At 41.9% G+C, this 22,925-nt stretch overlaps 1 protein-coding gene across 1 annotated transcript in view; it reads right to left on the bottom strand.

Annotated features, from left to right (window-relative positions):
• LOC306927138 (protein NLRC3-like) overlaps positions 1–22,925 on the bottom strand; it is a gene marked incomplete at its 3' end in the record, with an annotated part of 52,031 nt that overhangs the window by 2,944 nt on the left and 26,162 nt on the right. The window contains exons 3-7 of the mRNA XM_079506810.1: positions 17,011–17,083; positions 14,897–16,751; positions 12,027–12,203; positions 10,919–11,047; positions 8,013–8,074 (exon numbers count right to left, since the gene is read on the bottom strand). Coding sequence (XP_079362936.1) covers positions 8,013–8,074; positions 10,919–11,047; positions 12,027–12,203; positions 14,897–16,751; positions 17,011–17,083 — 2,296 coding nt within the window. The remainder of the gene's footprint in view (positions 1–8,012; positions 8,075–10,918; positions 11,048–12,026; positions 12,204–14,896; positions 16,752–17,010; positions 17,084–22,925) is intronic.

Below are 22,925 nucleotides of genomic sequence, written 5' to 3'. Positions count from 1 at the left end.
CACACCCGCGCCGACACACACACACACACGCGTGGACACACACACACACACACACACACACACACACACACACACACACACACACACACACACACACACACACACACACACACACACACACACACACACACACACACACACACACACACACACACACACACACACACAGTTGGGTGAAGGGTTAGAGTCCAACCACCAGGGGGCAGAATGTTTAAAAGTCTCCACACAGTGTGATTTTATTTGAACTGGAGACCCCCCAAAATAATCATTTGAACTGCATGGGGACCAGTGTTGTTTTCGTCGACTAAAACTATGACGAAAAATGTTTGTCGACTGCCTTTTTCCACTGATGAAAACTAAATGGAAACAAAATGAAAACTAAGCTATGATGACTAAAACTAAGACTAAATATACTGACAATTTGATCAACAAATAAAAACTAGACTAAAATGTTAGGAAGGGACTAGTGGACAACAGATCCAGTAGAAGTAATTTTACACTTGGTTGCATGCTGAAAATAGCAGATCTACAAGCTCACAAGCTTGTGAGCTTGTAGATCTGCTAGTTTTAGCAAGTGTAAAAACAGTCATTACGACGGCATCAAGGCCCGCCAAAATACATTTTAGTCGACTAAATCAACTGTAGATTTAATATCCTATGATATTAGTCGACTAAAACTAGACTAACACTAAGACATTCCAGGTGACTAAAATGTGACTAAAACTAAATGGAAACTATTCAAGAGACAATGACTAAAACTAAAATCAAAATTTGCTGCCAAAAACAACACTGCTGGGGACCCCCCCAAAATAATCATATTTTAACTGGGGACCCCCCAAAATTATAATAAATGAAGTGGGGACCCCCCAAATTTATAATAAATGAAGTGGGGACCCCACAAAATTATAATAAATGAAGTGGGGACCCCCACATTTATAATAAATGAAGTGGGGACCCCCAAATGTATAATAAATGAAGTGGGGACCCCCCAACATTATAATAAATGAAGTGGGGACCCCCAAAATTATAATAAATGAAGTGGGGACCCCCAAATTCATAATAAATTAAGTGGGGACCCCCCCAAAATTATAATAAATGAAGTGGGGACCCCCAAAATTATAATAAATTAAGTGGGGACCCCCAAAATTATAATAAATTAAGTGGGGACCCCCCAGAATTATAATAAATGAAGTGGGGACCGCCCAAAATTAGAATAAATGAAGTGGGGACCCCCCAAAATTAGAATAAATGAAGTGGGGACCCCCCAAAATTATAATAAATGAAGTAGGGACCCCCCAAAAGTATAATAAATTAAGTGGGGACCCCCAAAAATTATAATAAATGAAGTGGGGACCCCCCACACTGACAAGCACATGGAATTGTAGGCGTTACATTTAGTTTGATGCATTGTGAGCTTGTAGATCTGCTATTTTCACAAATTATGTTCCACTTTACACCTTATTTGACATTTTTGGCCATCATCTGGGGATCCCCACAACCATCTGGGGACCCCCACAATCATCTGGGGACCCCCCACAATCATATGGGGACTCCCCACAACCATCTGGGGACCTCCACAATCATCTGGGGACCCCCCACAATCATCTGGGGACCCCCCACAACCATCTGGGGACCCCCAGGGGGTTCATGGGGGGAGGAGTTGCCTAGTTCAGGTATGCAGTGATAGGTCAGGCTAGAGGGGATTAAAGCAATGGGCGAAGGTGGTTGGTGAAGAGGAGAGCCTGAAGAAAAAGGAAGTGACACACTGACAGTGGGCAGAGAGAGACTAGCCTAGACAGAGACAGACAGAGAGACTCTTTGTTATTTTATAATTATAAAGGAAGTGACACACTGACAGTGGGCAGAGACAGACTAGCCTAGACAGAGACAGACAGAGAGACTCTTTAGCCATATTCCAATACCCAAAATCTCGGCCACTCGATCACTCCCACTCGGTCACTCGGGGTCATTCCAGCTTGACCCGGAAATGGTTAACGTTCCAATTGTTAATGTGCTCCATCGAGGAGGCGAGTGGAGTCGAGTGGAGGAGCCGAGTGGGCTCTCCGAGAGCGCATAGAGCGAGTGTACATCAGGTGCAGGCTCGGTGGGGTATGTTGTCTCCTCGCGCCGGATTTCCGCATCACATGTACATGTTTTTTTCTTTCTCCAGTGACATAAATCCGCCTCCTCCACATGTGGCACACTGCTTGAAACCCGATACTACGCACCCCCCCCCCACCCCCATCCACCAGCGCTGAATTAATAGAGCTACTGAATGATAAAGTAGCCTATCTATAGCCTACATATGTGAAAGTGAAAGGACCACAACAAGCCACTGGCTTTATTGCGTTGTGTGATATAAGCATAATGAAAGTAGGTATATAAATATAGGCTATATTGTGCGCGACTCAAAAGCTATAGTTAATTTCTCTCTGTGCATGCCTGAATGCGCAGACTGCTATGAATGACGGTGACAAAAATGTATTTAGCCTATTTATGTGGACTGAACTGAATATGTAAGTCAGAAAGACTACCTAATTCCTGTTATAGTGTCCGTTATTTGCAAAGAGCGTCGGAGGAGGGACTGTCGGAGGAGGGGGGGGGGGGGTGATTTATAAGCAAAAAGGAACGTGGGCTGTGGGCAGGTCAGGAATTCCCTTCACAATCATATAATATAAAAGTGTGCGCACTGCGCATCCTGGCGCTTATTCACTATTTCAGGAATAAATAGCCTTGCACATGTTACCATGCACATTGGCCTCGGGCTCGGTTACATGCACAAAATGATGAATTGTCTATTCTGTAGACTGTACGGCTCTGGGTTCGGAGTTCCAGTGATCCAGCTGTGTGACACTGTATTGTTCCACCACTTTTGCTTTGGCAATGTAAACGTATGTTTCCCCATGCCAATAAAGCCATTTGAATTGAATTGAATTGATACACGTCATAAGTGATCGCGGAATGTACCGTCGCTTTGAAATGACAGCGTAGTACATTCCGATTCTAGAGGCAAATCCACTCCACCACTCTGTCCTCGCATCGAAACACACTGACAGACACAGTGGGCAGAGAGAGACTAGCCTAGACAGAGACAGACAGAGGCCCAATCCCAATCGCCTCCCTCAAGCCCTGAGCCCTGAACCCTCATTGACTTTAGTGACGTCAGCTGTAAGTGCTTGAGGGTGAGAGGCTGCAAGGGCTCCAAATTGTTGTGAAGGAAATGGGACAGCACTTTGAAGATGTGCCATTCATGACAATTTGCATCACTTTATAAAAAAAACTGTCCTTATTCACAGCAAGTGCTTTAACCCACTCAGGGCGGGAATCCCTTTTGGTGTTTTAAGCATTATGTTATACTTTAGCTATTGAAAAATAGCAGATCTACAAGCTCGGCACTCAGTGCCGCGCTACGAGCTTGTAGATCTGCTATTTTAGAAAAAACAATAATAACGATAATGTGGCGCAAATCTTTGAATATATATATATTCTTTCAGAGCGAATGTTTTTAACTCATATCTTTGCTTCTGAGGGGTCCCTGGGACCAGTGACGGATCAACCCCTCTCAAGGCCCTGGCACTTCACCAAATCAAAAGGCCCTACAGATTCAGCCAATTAATTAATTAATTAACATGCATGCATGCGTTTCGCCGTTTAGCGCATATCCACTACTGCCTGCTGCCCGCTGACACACAAGACACAGCCGCACTGGGCACAGCCTTTCCAACTTCAGTGAGCTGCTAAACTATTATGTAAGGACTAGGAGATTACTTTATGGTTATTAATACAGTCATTAACAAGAAACATGCAGCAGCATGTTTTGTCTAAATTGGCCAACAAATGCAGCTACATTTGCAAACAGTGCTGTTGACCATGTTGTTACATGGTCCATATAACATGTGTGCACCAACAGACAATGCCAATATGCTATATTAATATTAGAACGTTTTAAAGAGATTAATTATTGACGACAATGCAACCAAGTTGTGGGTGCAACGTCACTGAAAACTTTCATAATAGCAAATTAGCAATTACATTAATTTACTCACGAGTGCTGAAATCGTGAAATGGAGGATGTAAGAACACACTTTTGTTGCATTAGAGCAGGGTAAATATGAAGTTTTGCGCCATGGTCTTGTGTTTATATTCCTCTTACATAGGCTGTAGGCTATGTTATTGTCGCACGTTGGTCGGTCTGACTGGGACAACATATTTTCAGATGGGGGTCGACGGCCAATTACATACATTTTTGGGTGTCCTTGATGTAAAAATGTTTGAGAACAACTGACATTAAAATATGGGGTTTTCAGAAAACTGTATAAATTTAGAAGGCATTTGTAGAATCATCCTCAGGTCTAATCCTACTATAAATGTGCCACATCTGTGTACGTGCGTGTGTGCGTGCGAGGTTGTAATGCACGTAACTCGATAACCGTTTGCCCCACCGGTTATCGACACACACGTCCCACGCCCCCGCAGGGAGTGCAGTGCCCGGTATCGAGACGGTCGGACCCACGGTTCTCCAAAACCACCACAAAAAGCTCTGGTCAGGCTCTGCCAGTGGGCCTAACGAGGCCAAGTACCCTCACCTGTGCAATTTCCAGCCTCTGCCTCAGCCAATTGATTGTCATGTCTATCATGTCTATTTTAGTATTTAGGCTGATATATTAGTTTTATAAAAACACTTTCCTGTGTGATAGGGGTTGTAATATCCATAGATAATAATATTCATAATATGCATTATAAATTGCATTTCCACATTATTTTACTTTGCTCAATAGTCATTTCTCATCATGTTTCCCTTATTATTATTGTTATTAAATATATATATCCTATCCTTCCATTCCGTCTCCTTTTGAGAACAGTGAGAAAGCACTATTGTTTGTTGACATTCTAACCGCGATACATAACTTATTTGCATACTTAAATGATTGACGTTCAGAGGATCCCCCTCATTCCCCTGGTAACGCTATGAACTGTGGGTAATTTATTTTCCAAAGTCAGCCTATGGCCCAATCCCAATCCGCTCCCTTGCTGACTCAATGAGCCCTCACTGACTTAGGTGCGCGTTCATGTGAAGTCTGTGAGGGCTTGAGGGATGTCCCATTTGAAATCGTTAAGTCAGTGAGGGCTCAGCCCCGCCCCTTTATGCACCCTTTGCCAAAGTCAGCATCGATGCTGACTTTGGCTGACTTTGACAAAGAAATTACCCACAGTTCATAGCGTTACCAGGGGAATGAGGGGGATCGTCCGAACGTCAATCATTTAAGTATGCAAATTAGTTATGTATCGCGGTTAGAATGTCAACAAACAATAGTGCTTTCTCACTGTTCTCAAAGGGAAACGGAATGGAAGAATAGGATATATATATATATATATATATATATATATATATATATATATATATATATATATAATAACAATAATAATAAGGGAAACATGATGAGAAATGACTAATGAGCAAAATAAAATAATATGGAAATGCAATTTATAATGAATATTATTATATATGAATATTACAACCCCTATCACACAGGAAAGTGTATTTATGAAACTAATAATAAAACGATCAGCTTAAATACTAAAATAGACATGATATAAATAGGCCAAGCATGTAGGCACTGGCTGTGAATAAGGACTTTTTATATTTATATTTAGTTTTTATAAAGTGATGCAAAGTGTCATGAATGGTGGACTCATCTTCAAAGTGCTGTCCCATTCCTTTCACAACAATTTGGAGCCCTTGCAGCCTCACTGACTTACCGATTTCAAATGGGACATCCCTCAAGCCCTCGTGGACTTCACATGGACGCGCAGCTAAATCAGTGAGGGCTCATTGAGTCAGCAAGGGAGCGGATTGGGATTGGGCCAGAGAGACTCTTTGTTATTTTCGGCACCCTCCCAACCCAGTTTTAGCCTGTATTAAAACCTCCCAACCCAGTTTTAGCCTGTATTAAAACCTCCCAACCCAGTTTTAGCCTGTATTAAAACCTCCCAACCCAGTTTTAGCCTTATTAAAACCTCCCAACCCAGTTTTAGCCTGTATTAAAACCTCCCAACCCAGTTTTAGCCTGTAATAAAACCTCCCAACCCAGTTTTAGCCTGTATTAAAACCTCCCAACCCAGTTTTAGCCTGTATTAAAACATCCCAACCCAGTTTTAGCCTGTATTAAAACCTCCCAACCCAGTTTTAGCCTGTATTAAAACCTCCCAACCCAGTTTTAGCCTGTATTAAAACCTCCCAACCCAGTTTTAGCCTGTATTAAAACCTCCCAACCCAGTTATAGCCTGTATTAAAAGGGCAATAAAACCCAGTTCTCTGGTTAAAACGTCAATCCTGTTTCCTCCCTTTATTTTCTAAGTTAGTGAGACAGCTTGAGGGACCGTAAACGCTACAGTACTTTACTTGAGTATTTCCAATATCCAACACTTTTATTTCTATACTCCACTACATCTCAGATTCCAAATATTGTACTTTTACTCCATTACATTTAGTTACTAGTTATTTGTAGATTTGGATTATTATTACAAAACATACATTTCCCACTTAAGCCCATATACATTTTGGCCATTTGAAAATAGCAGATCTACAAGCTCACAATGCGTCGCATCACGGTGCATATTAGTGAATGAGGCCCATTGTTTCTGTTAAAAGATTTTTATACATTTGAAAACTTGAAATGGGACATTCTGCATAAAGAGTACTTTCTACGTTTGGTACTTTAAGTACATATTGATACCAATACTTTTGTACTTTTAGTACATTTTGTATTCCAGACTTGTACTTGTAACAGAGTATTTCTATATTGCAGTACAAGTTCTCAACGTCGTGCGACTCAACGCGTTGTAATCTCAGATCTGTAGTTTCTATGAGCGGTGCCTCCTCTCCATTACGCAGCTGTATGTGTACGTGTCTGTCTCTATGTGTACGTGTCTGTCTCTCTGTGTACGTGTCTGTCTCTATGTGTACGTGTCTGTCTCTATGTGTACGTGTCTGTCTCTCTGTGTACGTGTCTGTCTCTATGTGTACGTGTCTGTCTCTATGTGTACGTGTCTGTCTCTCTGTGTACGTGTCTGTCTCTATGTGTACGTGTCTGTCTCTATGTGTACGTGTCTGTCTCTATGTGTACGTGTCTGTCTCTCTGTGTACGTGTCTGTCTCTCTGTGTACGTGTCTGTCTCTCTGTGTACGTGTCTGTCTCTCTGTGTACGTGTCTGTCTCTCTGTGTACGTGTCTGTCTCTATGTGTACGTGCCTGTCTATGTGTACGTGTTTGTCTCTATGTGTACGTGTCTGTCTCTCTGTGTACGTGTCTGTCTCTCTGTGTACGTGTCTGTCTCTCTGTGTACGTGTCTGTCTCTCTGTGTACGTGTCTGTCTCTATGTGTACGTGTCTGTCTCTATGTGTACGTGTTTGTCTCTATGTGTACGTGTCTGTCTCTCTGTGTACGTGTCTGTCTCTATGTGTACGTGTCTGTCTCTCTGTCCGAGCACGGAAAGCTGCAACAAGGTAACTCTGTCATTTACCAAAAATAATCAAAGTACAGCATAGAGCACAGTACACTACAATACAGTACAGATCAGTAACTATACCAATACATTTATAGTTGCACCGCCCAGTTCACACAAGTGTGATTTTTATTTCCAGTTGTCTTGTATGTTGTTAAATGGAGTGTAGAACAATGCAATGATCAACACGGAGATCACTTGTGACTTTCTAACAAAAACGAGACACACCTGTGATCTGCACACATCACGGCTCTGCACCACCTTTCATGCATCGCATGTCAGAATTGAACTTATGCCAATATAGACTAAATACATTATTTACGACCAGGTTAGTGAATGGGGCCCATTGTTTCTGTCAAACCACATGACCTTATCTTGATGGTGTTAAGGACCAGGCCAAGAGCACAGAGTAGAGAGCATAAGAGTTTTCAGGACATCAACCAAGTATACAACAGTGTATAAAATGTTAATGTGTGATATTGACACAGAGAGACAGACAGATACTCACGTTTTGTAATGAGTTGACTCAGTTGAGGGTTAGTAAGCCAATCTTCTCCTCCATGTTTCACTCTGTAGGAAGTAGAACAACAATGCATCATGGCCACGTTTACATGAGGACTTTTAACCCCCTTTAATTCCGAATAAAAGAAGAAGCAGTGATGATGATCCCCCTGGTCTGTGAGTGTTCAAAGATCCAACCGTCCCGAGTTGATCATGATCACTCTGATAATTTACAAACATGTTTGATATAGGCTAGCCTTATGTATCTGGATTGATTAATGTTAGGCTACTGTAGGCTACAGTGCATCAGGACCTCGTGGGACTCACAGAAAGACAGTGGAGGAGAGAGGACGCAATGCCGTCAGCCTGCCCCCACACACACACACACACACACACACACACACACACACACACACACACACACACACACACACACACACACACACACACACACACACACACACACACACACACACACAAGAATACGCTATACGTCCATCCTATCCCCTTCAACTTTTATAGGCTATATCCTAACTTGTCTATTCCAATAAGTTGCAACCAAAACGTCATGAAACATAATGGCTTTGCAGTTTAATTGCATTGATGAGCAGCTGCAGTATTAAACACACAATTTATTCTCTGGTAGCCTACAGTACTTTGGCCGGAATATATGCCATGCCATGATGATGCGGCGATGGTGTATCGTGCAGATAAGCTTATGCTTTATGCGATGTACAAGACCACAGATGGGACACGTTGTCAGCCTGTAGATCAGCTCTTACTTTCACAATGTACGTGCATTGTGCAAAGACGAAGCACAAATAAATCCAATAGCCTTGTGAGGCGTGCAGCGAAAAATGGATAAATGCGATGCCCCCCCCCCCCTCTGTTTTGTGTGTGTGTGTGTGTGTGTGTGTGTGTGTGTGTGTGTGTGTGTGTGTGTGTGTGTGTGTGTGTGTGTGTGTGTGTGTGTGTGTGTGTGTGTGTGTTCAACAGTCTCTCTCTCTCTCTCTCTCTCTCTCTCTGGTCCAGTGCTTGCAGCGAAAGAGAGAAGCACTGGACCAGGGCTACGTCGATATATATCACATGACGACACCGTCCATGTAAACACTCATTCGGAATGTCCATTTCCCATGGAAACTCGCAGCAAAAAACATTACTTCCGAAGTATTTTATTCTGAAGTATTTATTCGGAATGATCAGCCTGCATGTAACTGCGGCCAATGTCTAACACAACGTCTCCACTAGCTGACACTACAGTGTTTCACTCTGTAGGAAGTAGAACAACAATGCATCAATGTATAACTGTCTAACACAACGTCTCCACTAGCTGACACTACAGTGTTTCACTCTGTAGGAAGTAGAACAACAATGCATCAATGTCTAACTGTCTAACACAACGTCTCCACTAGCTGACACTACAGTGTTTCACTCTGTAGGAAGTAGAACAACAATGCATCAATGTCTAACCTTCTAACACAATGTCTCCACTAGCTGACACTACAGTGTTTCACTCTGTAGGAAGTAGAACAACAAAGCATCAATGTCTAACTGTCTAACACAACGTCTCCACTAGCTGACACTACAGTGTTTCACTCTGTAGGAAGTAGAACAACAATGCATCAATGTCTTAACTGTCTAACACAACGTCTCCACTAGCTGACACTACAGTGTTTCTCCTATCATTATCTTGGCCCTGCAGCTCATCCAGACATACTCACTGCTGCCCAGTTTGGATCTCATCACCTCCTCAGACTCCACCTTAACCCCTATAGCACTCCACTCTACTTTTATACCTTATTGATGCAACTTTACTATGCACATATATTGGATATCCTTGCTGTCGTGAGGAAATGTCCTAACTTAATTTTTGAGGTTTTTGATTGATTTTTTTAGTAGTAGTAAAAAAGCGCTTCTGACAAAGCAACTAACTCCACCGCCTCTCTCCTTCTCAAACTGTCTGCTAAAGCAACTAACTCCACCGCCTCTCTCCTTCTCAAACTGTCTGCTAAAGCAACTAACTCCACCGCCTCTCTCCTTCTCAAACTGTCTGCTAAAGCAACCAACTCCACCGCCTCTCTCCTTCTCAAACTGTCTGCTAAAGCAACTAACTCCACCGCCTCTCTCCTTCTCAAACTGTCTGCTAAAGCAACTAACTCCACCGCCTCTCTCCTTCTCAAACTGTCTGCTAAAGCAACTAACTCCACCGCCTCTCTCCTTCTCAAACTGTCTGCTAAAGCAACTAACTCCACCGCCTCTCTCCTTCTCAAACTGTCTGCTAAAGCAACTAACTCCACCGCCTCTCTCCTTCTCAAACTGTCTGCTAAAGCAACTAACTCCACCGCCTCTCTCCTTCTCAAACTGTCTGCTAAAGCAACTAACTCCACCGCCTCTCTCCTTCTCAAACTGTCTGCTAAAGCAACTAACTCCACCGCCTCTCTCCTTCTCAAACTGTCTGCTAAAGCAACTAACTCCACCGCCTCTCTCCTTCTCAAACTGTCTGCTAAAGCAACTAACTTCACCATCTCTCCCTCTCTCTCTCATGCAGGTAATTGACAATATACATGTATAAAGTCACAATACCAAATTTGAGGCAGTATTCTTTGTTTTCAAAATATAAGGTTTTCTTAATTCCCTTAAAAAATATGTTTCATTTTCTGAAAAATGAACATTTTGGAGTTGGTTTCTTCCCGACAGCAACACTATGTCTTTGTACATCAACCGCAAATGTACAGAATGTTATTTAGATGTTAATTGTTTAGACAGATGTTCATTGTTGACCTGCTATCCTATAGTTTATTTGAGGCACTGCATTGTTCTCTCTGCATGCTTTGTGACGTCGTGTCAGAGTGAATACACTGTAAAGGGAAACACTGCACTGTCCAACATGGACACAGCCCCAAGTCTACTCACTTGCAGTTCTCCAGGACTGAATCATTCACCACGTTGAGGCTCAGGTCCAACTCTCTTAGGGAGGGATTAGAGCTTACAGCTGAGGCCAGAGCTTCACAGCATCTCTCTGACAAGAAGCAGTGAGCCAGTCTGAAACACCAGATGAAAACATATACATAAATGAATGAATTAATTAATAAATAACACATTTATAATATGCATTATTAGAACCTGCTTACAGCCATCTATTAAAGGACTTTCTTGTCCCCCACCTGGATGCTTTAGTAACTATAAAGTTTAGTTCCATTAAAACAAACCCTGACCCCCAAAATAATAATATTTGAACTGGGGACCCTGACAAGCACATGGAATTGTAACCATTACATGAATGTGAAAAATATTAACAAACTACAAGCTCACAACACCTCACAGTGAGCTTGCAGATCGGCTATATTCACGATGTTTGCTTCTTTCTTCCAGCATATTAGTATTATTATTATAATAAGCTTGATAACTGTGGCGTAGCTACAATGGGTCGCAATACCAAAATAGACGATCTACAAGCTCCTCAACGCGTTGTGAGAAATTCCGTCATATGATGAATTAGCCGATACACTGGCCTTAAAGTGATATTACACTTTGAAACATGGTTGGGGTCATTTTAACGTCTACTCAGGCACATAGGCTTGTGTTATCATGATTTTTTTTTCATCCTTTATTCACCCAGGGTAGTAGCTGAGCACAAGTGCTCATTTTCAGCAACGCCCTGCACACATAGAGACACACAGACAGACACACACACATTAAAACCTGGGAGCTGACCAGTACAACCACAGTCTTATACTGTGGGCCACTAAGCAGCTCCACTGGAGCAGGTGGGGGTGCAGTGCCTTGCTCAAGGGCACTTCAGCGGTGTTGGGTGAGTGATGACCAATCACTTCCTGACCCAGATCTTTCCTGCCCGTCTGTGGAATCGAACCGGCAACCTATCGGCAACAAGGGCGCTCCTCTAAACCTTAGGCCACCGCTGCCCCAAGCTTATTAATATCAATATCAAGCTTATTAATACATTCTCAACACAGCATTCATATATCAAGTGATGAAAATAAATATGGTAAATGTATCTTACTTTAGAACTTCCAGTCTACAGTGTTGGCTCTTCAGTGAAGCACAGAGCAGCTCCACTAGTCCTGAGTCCTGCAGGTCGTTTTCACTGAGGTCCAATTCTCTCAAATGGGAAGGATTAGAGCTGAGAGCTGAAGCCACAACTTCAACGTCTGTCTTTCTGAGGTTACAGCCAACAAGTCTGTAAATGCAGATTAAATAAGAGATTATAAAAACAAATTGTACCTAGTTCACTGCCATGGAAGTTAACTGAAAACAAATCGATGTAGTTATCTAGATATGAAGAGTATTTAGAGGAGCAGAGTGTGGAATAGACCAGGGGTTCTCAACATGGGGGTCACGACCCCTCAGGGGGTTGCAAAATTAATTTGGGGGGTCCCCAAATTATTAAAAAAAACTTTTTTTCTTTTGCAACTAAATAGCTGGACAATGGAAATTTAGAGTTTACATACACAGTGCATGCATACACTTTCCTTAATGATTATATCTGGGTTTCAGTATTTATTTATGATGTATTTTCTCTATTATTAAGGTTATTGTAGCGGTCAATTTGTATTGGTGGTGGAGAGGGGGCTGGGGGCGGGGCCAAATGGCCAAATAATTTCCGGGGCTCCCCAGACAAAGACGTTGAGAACCCCTGGAATAGACAACACCACTTGACAGCACAGAATAACAGAGGAAGAAAACAATATAGATATCAAAGCAGTAGAAGGTGTGAAATGAAGACTGAACGTTAGTTTGTTTTCCCCCAATATTGTCAAAAAAATGTCATAACCTACAGTATGCTCTCAGATGGTTTTTTTTTTGTTGTCAAGAACATCTAAGTAACAGGTTGAAACCAGTGTTTAAATCACTTATGAAGTTACTGTATACTGTGCCATGTTTTCACAATGTCAATCTTACGGAAGCAGTACCGTGCATGCAGACCAGTGTTGATTTAGTCGACTAAAACTAAGACGGAAAATGCTCGTCGACTACCTTTTTCCACTGACGAAAACTAAATGTAAACTAAATAAAAACTATAAGCTATGATGACTAAAACTAAGACTAAATATACTGACAATTCCGTCAACAAATAAAAACTAGACTAAAATGTTAGGAAGGGACTAATTAATTTTAAGTCATTTTACAATTAGTTGCATGCTGAAAATAGCCGACACGTTGTGAGCTTGTAGATCTGCTATTTTCAGCAAGTGTAAAATCAGTCATTACGACGACATCAAGGCCCGCCAAAATACATTTCGTTCGACTAATTCAACTGTAGATTTAGTCGACTAAAATCTTAAATTGTCTTAAAGTAAGCCCCTTACTAGAGGCTTATTAACTACTAGTTAGTTTGTAACTAGTGGCTTACTAAATTGTGTTGCACCACGACTGTTTAAAATAATGTGTAGTCGCAAAAGATTACGTCATAGCTCCCGGATCCAATGAAATCGAGCGGTTTCTACACTAGGAAGTAAACGTTATCTTGTCAATGTATGTATTTATCAGATGTTGATATTTTTTTATTATCAGATATTGTTTACTGCAAAGATTGTTTGATATATATTCAGGTATGATAGTACATGCATCGTATTTAAATATATGTACAATATATTGATTATTAAATGATCTATACATTTGTAAATTGTTGACATCCATATGAATATATTTTACTGACTAAATGTTCTTTAAATGTATATCAATTAACAGTTCATTTGGAACAAACGGAATCTGGCAAATATGTCAACATCATCATAAATATCAAGCGGGTGTAGTCGGTCTGGCAAAACGCGTTGGCGAGGACGGGGTCTTTCGTTATATTGAATTAATGCGTCGATGAAATCAACCCGGTCAGCCATGATAACAAAGTTAGTAGACTGCTCCTAGGACTTAGTGCTGCCACATGGTTTGCGTAAATATTTAGTTGTTACTTAGAGATACGTTATAACTAATTTGTGTGGTGCAACAGCTTAAATTTTAGTAATGCATAAGTCTTGACGTAAAGGCCATTTACGCAATTACTAGGCTACGTTTGAACTTAGTGCGAGGTTGTGCAACCTCCTACTGGTGACTAAAATGTGACTAAAACTACATAATTCAAGAGACTATGACTAAAACTAAAATCTAAATTTGCTGCCAAAAACAACACTGATGCAGACAGGGTTGACATTGAAGCAGTACTGTGCACGCAGACAGGGTTGACATTGAAGCAGGACTGTGCATGCAGACAGGGCTGACATTGAAGCAGTACTGTGCATGCAGACAGGGTTGACATTGAAGCAGTACTGTGCATGCAGACAGGGCTGACATTGAAGCAGTACTGTGCATGCAGACAGGGTTGACATTGAAGCAGTACTGTGCATGCAGACAGGGTTGACATTGAAGCAGAACTGTGCATGCAGACAGGGTTGACATTGAAGCAGTACTGCGCATGCAGACAGGGTTGACATTGAAGCAGTACTGTGCATGCAGACAGGGTTGACATTGAAGCAGAACTGTGCATGCAGACAGGGTTGACATTGGGAAAACATGGCACAGGCTGACTTCAGAAGCAATTTAAACGCTTGTTTCAACCTGTAACTTAAATGTTTTTGGCCGCTAAAAAATAAAACATCTGAGAGCAGGAGAGCCTGCTCTCAGAAAAACATAAATGCATTTTCAAAATCTGTTTACATTGAGGCGGACGGGAGGCAGACTTTTCACTTCCGGTTAATTTCCGGTATTATCTGTTGCCTAGCAACCTAGCATCATTCATACTGGTTTTATCTGTTGCCTAGCAACCTAGCATCATTCATACGTTGGTGAAAGAGCGCCATCTATCATAAACCACTGAAAGGATCATAGGACACAGTATTGCGTGCTTGGCAGTCAATCCATGTGTTAACTACTAACCGAGCCTTTCTGCAGTTCCTCACTGCTGGGACCAGTCTCCTTCGCCCCTCCTCTGATGTGTTGTATTTGTCCAGGTCCAACTCTTCCAGAACCTCCTCTGACATCTGCAGCATGACGGCCAGAGCTGAACACTGGGTCTCAGACAGTTTCTCTGTTCTGTTCTCTGACTTCAGGAAATGTTGGATCTCCTGATGTAGTGAGTGGTCGTTCATCTCCATCAGACAGTGGAAGATGTTGATACATCTGTCAGGAGAGACATCACGACGAGTTAACATCTTCTTCAGGTTCTGGATGGCTTTCTGGATCTCCTCTGGACTGTTCTCTGTCTGACCCAGCAGACCTCCTAACACACTTTTCTTTGTCTGACCCAGCAGGCCTCCTAACAGACTTTGGTTGGACTCCAGTGAGAGGCCATGAAGGAACCGAACAAGTAGGTCCAGGTGGCCATTCTTACTCTTCAGGGATTTTTCCATAGCAGCTTTCAGGAAGTCGGAGAGGGAGCTCCTACCGCTGTATTCATCATCTTCCAGGAATGTCTTCAGTACCTCCATGTTCTTCTGTGTGAAACAGTGGAACAGGTAGACTGCAGCCAGAAACTCCTGGATGCTCAGATGAACAAAGCTGTAGACGGTTTTCTGGAACAGCACACTCTCTCTTTTGAAGATCTGCGTGCACACGCCTGAGTACAGCGATGCGTCTTTCACATCAAGACCACACTCTTCCAGGTCTTCTTGGTAGAACATGAGGCTACTTTTCTTCAGGTGTTGAAATGCCAGCTTGCCCAGATTCAGAAGAACTTCCCAGTCAGTCTCTGTGAGCTGCTGTTGTGTCCCCTTTTCTTTTTCTTTCTTGTTCACATCATGAGTCTCATCATACTTCTGCTTCTTCCTGTTTGTCAGAACCAACAGGAATTGGCAGCACATCTCAGTCAGGGTCTTGGGCAGCTGTCCTATCGTGGTGTGTGTCCTCAACATGTCCAGCAGAACGGTAGCAATGATCCAACAGAAGAGTGGGATGTAACACATGATGTGGAGGCTCCTCGATGTCTTCAAGTGTGAGAGGACTCTGTCGGCCAGCTTCTCTTCACTGAATCTCTTCCTGAAGTACTTCTCCTTCTGGGGGTCTGTGAACCCTCGCACTTCTGTCACCATGTCAACACATGCAGGAGGGATCTGATGGGCTGCTGCTGGTCTGGTGGTTATCCAGAGGAGGGCTGAGGGGAGCAGATTCCTCTTGATGAGGTTTGTCAACAGATAATCCACCGATGATGTCACTGTGACATCAGAGATGATTTCATTTTTGTCGAAGTGCAATGGAAACCTGCTTTCATCGAGGCCATCAAAGATGAAGCAAACTTTCCAGGCAGCGAGCTGCTCTGCTGTGACCTTCTTTAATGTTGGGTGGAAATCATGGATCAGTTTGAGAAGGCTGTACTGCTTATCTCTGACCAAGTTCAGCTCCCGGAATGAAAAGAGAACCAGGAGATCTATATCTTGATTCTCCAAACCTCTTGCCCAGTCCAGAGCAAACTTGCGCGCAGAGAATGTTTTTCCAATGCCAGCGATGCCTTCGGTCAGAACACTTGTGCTGGGTGTCTCTCTGCCAGGGAGGAGGATCTTAAAGATTTTACAGCAGTTGATTGGTTCGTCATGGAAGGTCTTCATGTTGGAAACTGTCTCAAGCTGTATCACCTCATGTTGGCAATTAACCCCTTCACTCTCTCCCGCTGAGATGTAGAGCTCTGAGTAGGTGCTGGTGACGGAGGTTCCAGACTCTTCCGTCATGTCGTCTTTCACTTCATCAAGACTGTCCAAACTGACCTTATAATCGTTCAAATCATCCTGCAGACTGACATCTGAAATGAGAAGAAAATGTTTTAAACATTGAGGTTAATTTATAGCTTTACATGTTTACAGCACACATTACTAATTAATTACCCCCAGAAAATATGCTTTTTGATAAGCAACATTGCCAAAGGTAAGGTAAGATCAGCTGTTTTTGTCCAGGATTGATAATTGTTTAGCTTCATTATTTGCACTTAGATATAATTGATACACACCGATAATTTGAACATTTAGTCTGACTATGAATTTTCAATGAGTGCACATTCTTACTTTGTCCAGGTGTGGTTTGACTGGGTGTCTTCAGTCCAGGTGTGGTTTGACTGGGTGTCTTCAGTCCAGGTGTCTGATCAGCCTCAGTCACAACGCACCCCTCTCTGTGGACACGAATACATATAATAGTTATTCTAATATGTACATACACTGTGTGTGTGTGTGTGTGTGTGTGTGTGTGTGTGTGTGTGTGTGTGTGTGTGTGTGTGTGTGTGTGTGTGTGTGTGAGACCATATAGCTCCTTGTAAAACAATGTGATAAGAATGAAGGATAAGATATCAGCAGTTTACTGTAAACCATGTGACCACAGCAGAGGAAGATGGCAATTTGCTGCTTTCTGCTCTCTAGTTCTAGGCGATGCTTTCTGTACCCGTGATCTGTATCCTGAAGCACTTGTTGTAGAGTTTTCCAAGTTTGTGCATCCACTATTGTTTGTGTTCAAGAATTTCTTGTTAAATGTGAATGCAAATAAAGATGTTAAGATGTGTGTGAGTGTGTGTGTGTGTGTGTGTGTGTGTGTGTGTGTGTGTGTGTGTGTGTGTGTGTGTGTGTGTGTGTGTGTGTGTGTGTGTGTGTGCGTGCTCATATTTATGTATTCATGTCTGATATAAGTATATGTTCACATTGCATTGTGTTGGTACTTGGTATACAATAATAATAATATGTTGTTGTGTTGTGTATATTGTACATATCAGATTTTGTATTGACCTGTACTTTCTTTGAAATGTCCATTCTACAAACTGATAATAAAATTTTCAATCAATAATGGTTAGAGAAGTGCCCTTGTTGCCGAAAGGTTGCCGGTTCGATTCCCTGGACGGGCAGGAAAAATATGGGTTGTGAATAGGCATGTAACGCTACACTCAACTCACGATACGATACGTATCACGATATGAGGTTCACGATACCATTTTTTTTTTATGATTTATCTTCCCCCCAAGCTTTTTTCACAATTTTTATTTAACTACATTGCAAAAGTAGCATTACTTTTCATGTAAAATTACTTAATTTCTGTGCAACAACTGTAAACATGCTTTCATGTTTAAACCTAGCTCGAGTTAACATTTCTTCTTTTCTTTGATGGCATCTTAGGATAGATTTAGACCTATTTGACAGTGCAGAAACATAATTGCCTTCCTTGATGTATTATTGAGCATCAATAACGACCATCACCTGTGTCACAGACACATACAGCTCCCTTATGCAGGCCTCTACTACTGAAAGTGACTGCATGGAGTCTGTCTCATTTCTCTCCAAAATATGATGGAATATGATTACAGCTCACATTTCATATCACACACTAGCCCCCCTAAGAAAGATCGATATTAATTTTTAATAAATCGATACATATCGTTGGGATATAATATATCAATATATAATATATCGTTACATGCCTAGTCGTGAAGTGATTGTCATCACTCACCCATCACCGCTGAAGTGCCCTTGAGCAAGGCACTGAACCCCCAACTGCTCCAGTGGAGCTGCTTAGTGGTTAACAGTATAAGACTGTGGTTGTACTGGTCAGTACAACAGTATAAGACTGTGGTTGTACTGGTCAGTACAACAGTATAAGGTGACATTCACACCAGAAAGCTTTGCTGCGATTAAAACGAATCCTGCTGCCCATTGTCAGAAAGTGCACTTTGTTTGGCAGGTGTGAAGGCTCATTCGAATCCTAATGCGTATCAAAGAACCGCATTCTACTCCGAGCAAAAACGGGGGTTTCGCTTCGCTTCCAATCGCACTTGATTACATTCGGTGCAGGTGTGAATGCAATCCACAGTAAATAAAGGAAATTAAGCAAACAATGTGGCGGGTGAGGAGCTGAACACAGTTGGAGACGGAGAAGGCATATTTTACGCAAAGATGTCCCGTTACCGTGGATAGACGTGGTCGAATGAGGAGACTGAAGCCCTGATCGAAATGAGGATGAGTACATTAATCAATTGCTTAAGGAAACACATAAAAACACTGCAGTGTAGCCTACAGAATATTCTGTCTGTCTGTCTGTCTGTCTGTCTGTGCGTTCCGTAAACATGGAGTGCTGTCACTGTGTGTGTGGGGACTGGGTAGTAGGGACTTTCATCTCGATAAACTTGTAAACATTTTGCGCTGCTGTCTGTTATATCAGTGCGCTCAGCGCTGTGCCTCCATGCCCAAAAGAACAGTGCGTGGCTGCGTGCGTAGAGAGAGAGAGAGAGGGGGGGGGGGTGATAATTTTATCACCATGGATTTCACTGTGTAGGCTAGTTTATGAATGGAACACATTGATAAAGGTCCCCCCTGCTGCGTTTCCAATTGCTGTGTGAAGCATTGACAGTGTGAAGGAAAACCGCAGCAAATTAAATATGCAAGAATCCCAATTTCTCCGAAGTATTAGGTGAGAATGTGACCTAAGAATGTGGTTGTACTGGTCAGCTCCCAGGTTTTAATGTGTGTGTCTCTATGTGCAGGGCGTTGCTGAAAATGAGCACTTGTGCTCAGATACTATCCTGGGTAAATAAAGGATAAAGAAAACAGTTTATTACATAGACAGGACATCATGCACACAAGCAGTCAGTCTGTATAGTGCAGCTTCACCTCTGAACTCCACATTGTCTGGAGTCTGACTTCCTGTCTGAAAAGACCTTTATGGTTCAGATAAATGTGGTTCTATGTGATTGGTTTAACACCAGTTCAGATAAATGTGGTTCTATCTGATTGGTTTAACACCAGTTCAGATAAATGTGGTTCTATCTGATTGGTTTAACACCAGTTCAGATAAATGTGGTTCTATCTGATTGGTTTAACACCAGTTCAGATAAATGTGGTTCTATCGTATCTGATTGGTTTAACCCATTCTGGGCGGGAATCCCTTTTGGTGTTTAAAGCATTATGTTATACTTTAGCTATTGAAAAATAGCGGTGCCGCGCTACGAGCTCATAGGTCTGCTATTTTAGAAAAATCGTGAAAATGTGGCGCAAATTTGGAATATATAGTTCATCGAGGCCTTTCGAGAACATTTAAGGGTGTGTTATTTAAATGACGGTCTGTTTCAGCTGCGACATTTATCAAAGATCCGAGCAAATGAACGCTAGGATCAGCTGTATAGGATCACTTGATAAATCTCACATGGACAATGGTGTACGCCACGGTTAAGAAAAAAAATGAAGGCAGGATATACACTCCACTGACAAATGGAGTTAGTGAGTTGTGTCATAGTCAGTGTTGGGAAAGTTATTTTTTTTATACTAGTTCAGTTCACAGTTCAAAAATTAAAAAATGAACTAGTTCCGTTCATAGTTCATCATTCAAAATTTGGAACTAAAGTTCATCGTTCCAAAAAAGTAACTATTATAGTTATTTTTTGTTCTTTTCTTTTTTTTCTTTTATTATTGCCACAGCCCATAGCCATATAAAACCACAGACTTTATTCCAAATGAAGTCCAAATCCCAATTAAACTTTGGGATTAATAAAGTGACAACTTTTACAATATCTCCATTACCATTATCCAAATTAATTCCTTATCTTTTTTTTTTTTTTTTAACATTTTACAAAAAATGCTCTTTTGCCACCGAATTCTTAATTATTGTCCTTGTCTTTATGGGCACACTTGTGAAAGCTGCATGCTTTTATTGTGAAGGCAAAAGTTTCTGAATGTTCTCAGAGCCTGCATATCTCTGCATGCTGAAAATAGCTGATCTACAAGCTCACAACACGTTGTGAGCTTGTAGATCAGCTACTTTCGGAACACAGAACACAAGTACGACGAAGAATAAATCAGGCATCACTGCGCTTCACTCACTGTGGGAGAGAGATGTCTTTTGTTGTCTGTTTGTGGCGATATTATGGACACCAGGACACGTACCTCCTCGACGCAAAATTAACCAACTAAGCTATAGGAAGCTATTTTTCGTGGCACATTATGTTTAATTAAACATGAGTGGGCGATGCGCGCTCCAGCGACGGCTGAGAAAGATTAGTTAATTTGTGTCGGATAAGGACTTATTGGTTGGTTTTCCGCAAGATATTAAGGCATGTTTAGGGTGTTTTTTATCGCGGGGATTTTGCCTGGAAGGCTCTATGGAAACACTCACTCTTGAACGAAGTTGAACGTGAGAAAGTGACGTTCACACACGCCAGAAATGCGTGTCTGAACGTATTCACACTGACGCGTTCACAATGACGTTCATCAAGCAGAAATACAGTACGTTCAGTCCACGTTCACCCGAAATATGAACGAGTTTGTGAACGATCGTTCTTTGAACGCGGGTACAACACTGGTCATAGACCAATTATTTGTTTACAAACATAAGTAGTGTGTATATTGTATAGTGTTATAGTGTGTATATTGTATAGTGTTGTAGTGTGTATATTGTATAGTGTTATAGTGTGTATATTGTATAGTGTTATAGGTCCTCATTCACAACGGCGTTTACGCTCATAAAGTGACGTTACGTGAGCGGAGCGTGAGCGGACAGGCATTTACGTGGATTCCCACATTACGTGGGAATTCATGAACATGAACGTGAACGTGACGGTGACGTTGTTTGGTCGGAAACTCCGCTAAAAGCTGCGCCAGCTCAGAGGGTAGTGTACGGCTTTCGTAGATTTATTCAGAAGGCTTTAGTCTTCATGCTGAATCAATTAAAAGTCCCCAAATCTCATTTAAAATATGTAGGCATGTGTCCAAAACATTGGTCAGCACATAAAAAAAAGGTAGCTTATATAAAAGCCAAGTATCACTTGTATGCCTATATGCATGCATTCTAGAGGCAAGTTAGCCTAGAGTCCCATACAGAAACTGCCCCCGAGCCCGACACCTTTTTATTTATTTATTAGGATATTTCTAGCATGCGCGATTGCGCTGCTCACTTGACAGCTTTCTACTCGCAGTGCAACGCGTTGTGAGCTTGTAGATCGGCTCGCGCTGCATGTTAAAAAACAGCTCCTTTGAGTCAGTCTGACTGTCGGTGTGTGTGTGTGTGTGTGTGTGGGGGGGGGGGGGTTAGCCCTATATAAAAAAATAGAAGACCACATTAGCCTATTTGAATGAATGTCATCAGCGTGTTTGAAAGTCGGCCAGTCATATCATAGTAGCCAGCTCACCTCCACTCGCGCTTGTTCACAAACATGACGGACAGAGAAAGGCTGTTGATGATGATTATTATTGCCACTGTAACTCGCTGATCAGCATGTTGACAAAGACTCAGCCAATTCAAGTTTCACGTAGGCCTAAATGCCTTTGCTGCAAGCACCTATCTGCCTCCATTTGCGTCGTGGTATTAATTTATAATAATGTATATTGATCACATGCGGACGCCACACAGAATAGCCAACTCTAACCTGCAGCTGAGGAAACATACAACGTAGTTGGATCGGATGAAATAGCCTATAGCCTTTAGTCCAAAAAAAAGAAAGAAAATATGTCCTGTGTCCATGCATGTCCATATATTTGCTTTCCAAATCCGACGGGATTGCAGGGAATCAATCACCGCAGTAGACTAATCAATAGGGCCTTTTATCATTGCCGAGTTTTAATATAGCATTTGGTCGTGTGCATGGTGAACAGTACAAATTAACTTCTCTCATTATGTGAAAGTAACTGTAACATCAGTTAACTTATTAACGTTCTGACATTTAACAAGGAGTGAAGTAATGCGTGCCAAGGTTGGCAAGTTTCGTTTATAATTATATACATATAACTCGTGCTGTTTGCTTGAAGATCTGTCCGTGCAGAGACCCGCCTGTCAAAATGAACTGCTCTACAAGCTCATCGCGGCTGTTGCAGACTATGATGACGTATTTCGATATTTCCTGTTGCCTTATATGGTGTGGGATGGGCGTTCTAACCAGGCGACACCAGACGAATCGCTTGGGAAAAATGCGGAAAGGCTACACTCTGCGATCCGCACAAATGAAGTGATTACACCA

This window comes from Electrona antarctica, assembly GCF_951216825.1.
Source record: "Electrona antarctica genome assembly, chromosome: 1".
In the NCBI taxonomy this organism is placed as follows: domain Eukaryota; kingdom Metazoa; phylum Chordata; class Actinopteri; order Myctophiformes; family Myctophidae; genus Electrona; species Electrona antarctica.
This window is presented reverse-complemented; position numbering and strand designations above follow the sequence as displayed.